Here is a 10,380-nt window from a genome sequence, read left to right as displayed (position 1 = left end):
TCAAAGCTTTTTAAACAAAAGCTTATTTTTTAAACAAATAAATTACATATATATGAAGTTAAATGTTAAATTATATACTGTATATATTAAAGTTACAAAAGATTTAAACTCTCCCTATAAATGTCATCCTTAGAATAGTTGATGCATATTTTTCTAGGCCTTTAAATGCAAATAAAAACACAAATAACAAATCAACACTAATAACAAATACTAGCACTGTGCTAATTTGTCTCTTTTTATTTAACAAATATATTTTGGCATCTTTTGATTTCTATACACATAGGTTTACCTCATTCTTTTAAAAGGCTAAGTAAGTATTTTATTATGTGAATATACTGTAAATTTTAAAATCATTCCCCTATTTAAATTTAAATGGATGCCAACTTTTCAATTTTTATTCTCCACATTATAATTTTACTCAAATTTTCTATTTCAAATATTGCAGCAATGGCTATTTATATACCTTTTCTATTTGCATAACTATCTTTGGAAGCATTTCTGCATTTGGAACTTCTGTGACAATGGATATATTCATTTTATATTTTGATACCAGCATGATACTGGTACAAAAACAGACACAGACCAATGGAACAGAATAGAGATCTCAGAAATGAGACCACACATCTACAACCATCTGATCTTCAACAAACCTGACAAAAACAAGCAATGGGGAAATATCTAATATTGCCAAATTAGACTTTAAGAATATTTTATAGTATGCCCTTCTAAAATAGTTATAACAGTTCTTATTTTCTCAGACACTTCACAGAATTGGAGAGTTGATAGTATGTAGGATAGAATTGGGTATTATCAATGAGATCATCAATCTTTAAACATATTTGCTAATCTGGTAAATAATATACTTTATTCATGTTTTATATAGAATTTAATTATTTAAGATATTTAGAATATTCTACATATGTACTAAAGATTAGAATTTATTTTTATATAAATTTATTTTATATAAATGTTTATATGGTTGTTTGTATTCATTGCCAATTTTTCTACTTGACTCAAGGGCTTCACCTAAGTGATTTGTAAGAATACTTTAAATAAATATTAATGGATTCATACATTTTTATTTGAATTAGTTTTTAATTATGGCAGTTTTAAAATGGGATTTATTGTCTCCTATTTAATTATTATCTCTCTGTAACAGTTTATCCTTCCAATTTCCATTTTGACCTTCTTTTTTCCCCAAATACATCCATGTGTGTTTGTGATAGGAGACATGGGACATGGGATAGCTTACGTACAATTTTGTGATACTGAATAGAATATCTTAGATCTGGTATGCTAAACCTTAATTGAGGCTTCTCTATGCATTGACCTCTTCTGTAACTGAATCTATTGGTAATGAAATGGACCTTATCTAGACTTTAGCACAGACAAAATCCACTGCTGCTGACTAACTTTGCCATTTTGTTCTATCTGGAAGTGACAGGCTTTCCACTTTCTGTTTCTCTTAATTTGGGATACATCCTATATCACATCTTTCCTTCTCCAGGAGAAATAATCGTATACTTCTGAGGTCAGCTTTAATAGCAGGCAAACCACAAAAAGTACATCAGAAAATATTTTTAAAATATCCTTTTCATTATATGTATATCATTTTGTTTCCTTTATCAACTTTTAATTGCTCAGGCAAAATGAATGCATTCAAATTAGAAAAAATATGCAGAGGTCTTGATGAGAATTGGTGGGATGTAGGATAGAGCAGTCATTGTAGGAGTAGCAATAAGTGGATGTAACGTGAATATTTACTGATTGAACACTTATAATACAATAATTATTTAGAAGATAAGAATGATGATTATGTGTGAGAAAGATTTGGTTTCGGTAGCTTCAAGGTTTCTAGATTGAGAAATTGTGTTGTACTGCCGTTTGTTGAGTTGAAAACCATTGTAGGAGAAATGGGTCTGGGGCAATAGAAAGACAAATGGGATAGTATGGAACATACTGACTTGGATGCACCTGTAGGATTTCTAAGTAAAGATTACAAGCATAAAATAACTAATTTTTAAACTGAGAAGAGAGGAATATTTTTTTAAATTACGCACTTTATAATCTTCAACATAGGGGCCACAGGTAAAACCATGATATTTGTGGAAATCTTCCAGGTACAGTTTGTCCACCAAGAAAGCAGCAGGCATGGATGCATGGATAGAGCACTGCGAAATTCCAACACTTGAAGGACAGATAGAAAAAAAAGAGTGAATACTGAGGCTAGAGGGAAAGAGTCATCTATCATGTCATGAAATAGAAGAGTTTTGGAAGAAAGATTCAACTGCTTCCATGAAGTCTCAAAAAATGAATCATTAAGCAAATTAAGCAGGGATAAGAATGCTGTTGCACAATACTGCCAGGAAAGTGGGCTTCCCCTGCTGGTATATGCCTTCTTTGTTGGATAAGAGGAGGGTTCTACCTTCTTTTCATGAGACAAATCTAACATAGCAAATTATTGGGGGCTGTCTTTTCTTGAAAATTTCTCCAACCTAGGAATGTCTGAAGGGGCGGATTAAACCACCTGAACCTTACATTTTATAGAGGAATGTTGTCCATTTCCTCTTTATGTTGGTGAGCTTTCCTGTAAGAGTAATGGCAACCCAGGCAGACGTTTTAGTGGTTGGGGGAGAAGCAAGGAAGAAAGAGACAGCGTTGTCTACTTAGGTTTTAGAAACTGAGCCTGCTTTTGTTAAACCCCTTGTGATCCTCTATAGTTGTTTTTTCGGTTCCCCAGAACAGGAGATTTCACAACGAATTTTGCTTCAAATCTCTGACTAGTATAGTGTTTTTTCTGCCTTATGTTTTTTCTATGCATATGTTTTCTTAGAAAACTTGCTGGGTTGCTGAGAGGTAGGCAAGACTGGTTTAAATTATATGACTTGTATTTCTGTGAAATATTGCAATAGAATTTTTATTATGGCTTAAAATTATAACTGAAAATTTGACACATTTTTATTGTAAAGAGAAGAGAAGAGGGATAATTTGTCATTTCCTAGAGCTGAAAGTGTGGGGATAATATTGGAGAAGGATCCTTCCTATCAGAGGCAGATCTTTGTAGATCACTGTAACAATCAGCCATAAAATTTTTATTTTCAGTTCATGAGACACATCTAATCGATGACCATAATGGCGACATTCAACTTGAGCCGTTTCAATCCAGGCCCATTCATCCTACTGGGGATCCCAGGGCTGGAGCAGTTTCACACCTGGATCGGGTGTCCCTTCTTCATTACCTACTCCTCCGCCTCTGCCTTTCTCCTCCCTCTTCTTTCTCTGCCTCTTCTTTCTTCTTCTCTTCCTTCTTCCTCCTTTTCATCTCCCTCCCTCCTGCTCCTCCACTGCTGCTGCTTCTTTTCCTCCTCCTCCTCCTTCTTCTTTTCTCCTTCTTCTTCTTGTCTTTCTCCTCCTCCTCTTCCTCCTTTCTTCTCTTTCTTCTCCTTTTCCTTATTGTTCTTTCTCAGTAGCCTTTAACTCACATGTAAAATGTCTAGCTTCCCTAAAGCTGCCATAATGTCATATTCAGAGGGAGAGAGGTGAATGAGGATTCCCAGGTATACCAGGCCTTAGCTATTTGAATTCTTCCAGGCACTAGACTCTGTAATGAGTCAATGTTCAGATGACTCAAGCCCTCAGCCTTTGAGCTGCCCTGGCTGATGCCAAACAGATCTAACCTTGAAGCTGCCCTAGTCAGCAACGTAGGAAAAAAAAACTCAGCAATTTTAGACTGCTAAGTTCTGCCTAAAATTTCAATTTGTGAACAAAATAAACATTGTTTTAGGCTACTAAGCTTTGGAATGATTTATTATGCAACAATAAATAACTAAACCAATGTCTAGCACAGTTTTCCTTATTACTAATAATTATGTAGTGAAACAAAGAGAATGTTTTTCAATTCAGTGATTATAGTTACCTGGAGTTAGCTAAATGGCAAGTTCTGAGGAAACAACACCCCCCAGCAGAGTACCTTTACTTCAGATACCACCTACAAATCTGGGGCTTCCTGCACCACCATTACTTCAGACCTACTGACTACAAATTTTGGGGCCATCATGGCCATCTTCAGATTCAATAGCTTGCTAGAACAATTTCACAAATCTCAGGAAAGAGATGTAATTGCAGTATTATAATAAAAAGATTCAAATTAAAATTGTCAAAGAAAAGAGAAGCATAGAGCAGAGTCCAGAAGGAGTTCAAATGTGGAGCTTCAGTTATCTTTTCCCTGTGGAGTCATAGATGAGCACTGTGTTACTTTCCTTTCACACTGCTGATAAAGACATACCCAAGACTGGGTAATTTAAAAGGAAAAAGAGGTTTGATGCACTCACAGTTCCACATGGCTGGGGAGGCCTCACAATCTTGGTGGAAGGTAAAAGGCATGTCTCACATGGCAGTAGACAAAAGAAGAGAAGTTGTGCAGGGAAACTCCCCTTCATAAAACCATCAGATCTCATGAGACTTAGTCACTATCACAAGAATAGCATGGGAAAAGCCCACCCCCATGATTTAATTACCTCCCACCGGGTTCCTCCCACAATACATGGGAACCGTGGGAGCTACAGTTCAAGATAAGATTTGGGTGAGGATGTAGCCAAACCATATCAAGTGCCATCTGTTCCTCTTGGTCACGATGTGTTACTATATGCACCGAGTATTGGTAACCAGAAATGCTCACTCGAGTCTTTGGTGTCAGAGACTTTACAGGGGCTCAATCCCATACAGCTAACATGACTGACTTTTAATATCTGGTCCCTCCAGAAGGCTGGGCTAACATTTATAGTCTACAGTTCCTTTTCGGTTGGAACTAATATGACATGGCCAAAAAGACCACATCCCATTGCTAGACTATCTGGTGGCCAAAGCCCCAAGCAAAAGCAAAGTCATTTTTATCAGGCAGCATGACAGGCCAGGGGGCTTGGAGATCACCTCCCAGTAGCAGAAGGCAAGGGTCAAATGTTTCTTTGGGGAAACTTAATTTTTCAGTACATAATAACAATTCTAAAATGTTTGATTTATTTGGTCATTTACATTGTTTCTATTTTTTTTTATGTAAAGAGGGAAAGAAATAATTTTCTTTAAGAAATGGACAGACATTGTATACCTTCTCTTACCACTGCTATTCAATAAGGTATTGAAAGTTTAAAGTGACATAATAACACATTAAAAAGGAATGGGGTTTTAAGAGTCACAAAGGAGAAAGAAAGTTTCCTTGCTAACAAATGCCATGAGTTTTCTACAGGGAAAACCCATCAGACTCTAAAGATAGATTTTTGTAATTAATTATCTTTTAAGAAATTTGCTGAATTTGAGGTAAATCATCAAAAACACAATTAACTAATTACACTGTTATATAAAGTAGCCATTAGAACGATATACTTTAAAAGTTATAACTGATTATAGTGACAAAATATATAAGGTACTTACAATGAACATAAACAAAATGTACATGGAACCTATGTCAAAACAGGAAAGCAACTGAAATATATTTTTTAAAGATCTATTAAATGAATGCAAATATATATTAAATATGTATTTAATATGTACTGCAAATTTGGATCAACTACTTTTGAGATCAAATTACTAATATTTAGGAAAATTAGACATATGCATAATCTTCAACCCAGGAATTTCATTCCTAAATGTATGCTGTAGAAACATGCTCTACAAGTAAACAAGAATTTAATAACATTATAATTAATTGTAAATAACCTAAAAATTCTTCAAAATGAATAAACTAAACATGGTATCTTCATTTAAATAAATGAATGAATTAAACATAGTGCCTTAACTCAATAAAATATCATACCTCCCATATAGTTGTAATAAATACACTGTATAGAAGCAATAAGTACTTACCCAGAACCACATGCATCAACATGAATGTATCTCACATAACGTTGAACAAAACTTAACATGCAGAAAAATGACATGACATAACATCATTTAAATACAGAAATTATTCTTTAAAATACTATGCATTATTTTAGGATTTATATATGTAGTAAAAGTGTAAATAAGTACAAAATGTTGTGGGAATGATGATGCAATTCATTTCTAAAGGATTAAAAAACCACATATGCCACTTGGGTGAGCTGTACAGAAGGTTTTCCTGCTGTTTTCTGGTAATATTCTGTACCTTAATCTACATTATGTATACCTGGATGTATGCTATATTATTATTTATAACTTTTGTGTGTTCAAAATATGTTAGAAGAGAGGTAAATTTGGCATTGGTAGACAGGAAAATATCGTAAGTGATGTAAGAAGGCTCCAAACAAAATGAATTATTGACATTCATCTGGACTTTCTCTGAATTTATACATTCATTTAAGGAGCAGATATAGCTTTTGCCACTTAGTTATGTTTTTGGTTTTTATATATAAAAGAAAAGAAAAATGAGTAGGAGCTCATGAAATAGGTAGGATACACTTTTTGATTATTTTTATATGAATTTATGTATTTGCTTATTTATTACGTGGTCACTTATTTGACACTATATGTGTACTATGCACCAAACATATTAGTGACAAGCATACAGGATTTGGGGATATGGTCTATTATCCCAGATTGGTATAATTATACAAATGGTGAGGTTAAAAATTTTGGATGGAGAGGTAAGAGCCCGCTGGACAATAGCGAAGGGCCTCTGATAGAACACTGGGGGGATATTTTGCAAGAAAACTTTCTTTAACAAGTCATATTCAGAGATTTGATAGGACCATTAATACAGAAGTGAGAGAACAACGCTTTTGACTCTTTGGTTGTTGCCACCTATTAGTCTTTCATTAGGACCACAACAGGGCAGCGAGGAAAGAAATAATAGAAGACAGAATTTCTGAATGGATTAGAGCCAAGGCTTTCTGCAGGTGACAGCTGCAGACTGTGGATATGTACCTCTAAGCAAGGGTACCTGTGTTTGTGTATTAGCAGATTTTTCTATTGATGTACTAATTGTCCCAGGCCATTTAATTTGCCACTCACTTTTCACTGCCATTACTTCCCTCTTACTGACACCTGGCTCTGAACAAAGTCTCTCTACAGAACTTATCTGTAGGCAGAATTACACTACCTCAGGATTTAGAATCTGGCTCTCTGTGTGTGGGCTTTGCAAGATTTTGTGACTGTTTTATTTTGTGCATTTTGCAGTGGTCTTGGCAAAGTACTTTTTGACAGAAATTAATAACTTCCTCTGAAGCAATGAAATCTAGCTCTCTCTGAAGTCAGAAATTGGAGAGATGCTGGGGCTCAGAGGCCATGAGGATGGGGTGCAATGGATTGCCAAAGATGCCTTGAGGAATGTCTAGGGCAAAATCATAGGCCTGGGACAAAGGTTAGAGACTAAAAACCAGAAAAAGTCCAGAGATAGATAGAATTTGAGGCTGCTAACACTATTTTGCCAGGGTATCCATCAACAGAAGTTTTACCTCTGATGCCTTAATCGGCATAATTACTCCAGCCACAGAGTAAGCATCTCCTTGGCTCCCACACCTACACATGCTTGGGAATGAGGGCCTTTAGAATGCCCAAACTGCTAGTCCCCAGTCTAGTGCCAGATTCAACTTTGTTTTAAAAATAAATTTTATTGTGTATACTTAAGGTATACAACATGATGTTATAACATATCTATATCTGTAGTATATATATGTTCCACTGTAGTGGAACAAATTAACATGTTCATCATCTCACATAGTTACCCACTTTTCCCCATGTAGCAAAAGCAGCTACAATCTACTCATTCAACAAAAATCCTGATACGATATACTGTTATTAACCATAGTGCCCATGTTGTACTTTAGGTGTTCTGACTTGTTCATTCTGCATGTTTGCTATTTTGTATCTTTTGACCAGTATCTCTGTTTCCTCTCTGTGGCCCCGACCCTGGTAATCTTTTTATTCTCTATATGTTTGACCCCCCTTTTTCCAAATTTCACATGTAAGTGAGATCATGTGGTATTTGTCTCTCTGTGACGGGCTTATTTAATTTAGTATCATCTCCTCTGGGTCCATTTATGTTACGTCAAATGGCAGGATATCCTCCTTTTTTAAGCCTGAATAATATGCTCATTGTACATATGCTCCACAGTTTACTTATTTATCCATCCATCCATTGATTCAGTTTTAACTTCACCCTCTGTCTCTTCAAACTCCTCCAAGATTGGCAAAGACTGGAACATTTCCTGAATTCCTAAGATTAATTACCCTCATCTCTTGGGAGCTCAGGCAACCTCCAGGGTCAGTTTTACACATAATAATAGTTGTGCCTTGTGTGTTGGGAGATGGAAGGTTGGGGTTGGCAGAAGTAAGCAAAGAGCTAATGCCGGGCACCCTGAGGGACTTTACTTAGGTTACTTAAAAGACCACACCATGGATTCTGGGTGCCCAGAAGTGAAGTATGGAGAGATGCAGGGCCAAGGGTGTGCTCTCCAAGAGTCATATGGGTGTTTAAGATATACCTACATACATATGTACACACTCACACATGCACATTCTCAGAAGGTGTCTTGGACCAGCTGCCTATCCTCTCACTGCCTCTCTTTCAGGTAAGTGTTCTAGATGAGGGTGGGCTTTATGTTCATATTCTGGTGAGCTTCAGCTGTCCAACACCCCGTTGCCTACTTCATTCTTAATCATCATTGCACCATTCTCATCAGTAAGGTTCCCACTCCCTCATATCCTGTATCTGCTGAAAATGTGTATTCTTTCATTTTTGAATGCATAATTCTATTATAGCTTTTAAGTTATCTTAATTAAAAAAATCTGTTGTGTTGAATACATTTCATCTTTTGGTTTCCGAAAGGGGTATATTGCATTTTGTCAGCTTCTCTTTGTATGCCATGCATTTTTGCTGTACATACCTCAAGTTCTGTTCTTTAAGTTGCTACATGTCTATTTCTTAATATATTAAAGTTTATTTAATAAGATATTTTATTAATAAATAATGAATCATTTTGTCCTTAATAAAAACATTTAGCATAAAATATATCCTCTTGGATATGAATGCAGTTATACTTCATTATTGCTACTGTACTATTACAACTATACCCTATGATACATAACATCATGATTTCAGATCATTTTTGTGTATAACATTTCAATCTTTGTTTTCCATGTTGAAGCTCTTTTTTTAAATTGAAGCTCATGTAGCCTCTTTATTGTTCTCTGCAGGTACTTCAGCAGGGTGCCACCATGACTGCTTGCAATGCCTCACAGGGCCACCCTTCTTTCTTCATTCTCCAAGGCATTCCTGGCATGGAGGACAAACACAGATGGATATCTATCCCCTTCTCCTCCATGTATTTCATTACGGTGCTTGGGAACTGCACCATCCTCCTCGCCATCTCCACAGAGCGCTCCCTGCACAAACCCATGTTCCTGCTCCTCTGTCTGTTGGCCCTCACAGACCTGGGCATGTCTACAACCACCGTTCCCAAGGTGCTGTGCATTTTCTGGTTTGGCCAGAGTGAGATCAGCTATGAAGGATGCCTGGTTCAGCTGTTCTTCATCCACTCCATCTCTGCCATGCAGTCAGCTGTCCTGATGACCATGGCCTTTGACCGCTATGTGGCCATCTGCAAGCCCTTGCACTATGCCACCATCCTTTCCAATAGTCGCACTGGACTCATTGGCTTAGTGAGTTTGGTGAGAGCTATCCTCTTTATTCTCCCCATGCCCATCCTCCTTCAGCAAATGCCCTATCATGCCAATCGTGTCATCCCCACCACCTACTGTGAGCACATGGCTGTGGTGAAGAAGGTTTGTGTAGATACTACAGTCCACAGGATATATGGCCTGGTGGTGGCCTTGTTGGTTGCTGGGCGCGATCTCTCAGCTATTGCTTCATCTTATGTGCTAATCATCCAGGCTATAATGTGTCTCTCTTCTAAGGAAGCCCACCACAAAGCAGTCAACACCTGCACCACACACATCTGTGTCATGCTTATTTCTTATACTCCCTCACTTTTCTCTTTTCTAGCTCACCGCTTTGGCCGAGGCATTCCACCCCAGGTCCACATCATTCTTGGCAACCTTTACTTCCTTATACCTCCAATGCTCAATCCTATAATTTATGGAGTGAAAACTAAGGAGTTCCGGGACAAAGTGACCAAATATGGTTGCTGGAAAAAAGAGCCCACAACCACTGCCTGTGGTCAGAAACTTGTCTGGTAATCCAGCAGCTGTGAGTATGAGGAAAGAATGTTAAGTAGATGCAATTCCTGGGGGAATCAGCTAGTGGTAGAAATATGTTATGTTGGCAGATTTAGCTGCCAAGATGTTTATCCTTGGTCAGAGAAGCTAAAGGACAGGACACCTTCTTGATCTCAGTAATTCCAAAGCAAGGAAATTATCCCCACTGTAAAATGAAAATAATGACATCTG

At 36.9% G+C, this 10,380-nt stretch overlaps 1 protein-coding gene across 1 annotated transcript; it reads left to right on the top strand.

Annotated features, from left to right (window-relative positions):
• Positions 1-9,189: 9,189 nt before the first annotated feature.
• Positions 9,190-10,170, top strand: LOC129485275 (olfactory receptor 52K1-like). Its single transcript, XM_055284656.1, has one exon. It carries the CDS (start codon positions 9,190-9,192, stop codon positions 10,168-10,170), a length of 981 nt encoding a protein of 326 aa, XP_055140631.1.
• Positions 10,171-10,380: the final 210 nt, after the last annotated feature.

This window comes from Symphalangus syndactylus, chromosome 6 (genome assembly GCF_028878055.3).
Source record: "Symphalangus syndactylus isolate Jambi chromosome 6, NHGRI_mSymSyn1-v2.1_pri, whole genome shotgun sequence".
NCBI classification, from domain to species: Eukaryota; Metazoa; Chordata; class Mammalia; order Primates; family Hylobatidae; genus Symphalangus; species Symphalangus syndactylus.
The sequence above is the reverse complement of the archived record's forward strand: the minus strand, read 5'-3'. Positions and strand labels throughout refer to the sequence as shown.

Coding starts and splice junctions, on each gene's coding strand:
- LOC129485275 (XM_055284656.1), top strand. CDS start 9,190: ATGACTGCTTGCAATGCCTCACAGGGCCACCCTTCTTTCTTCATTCTC.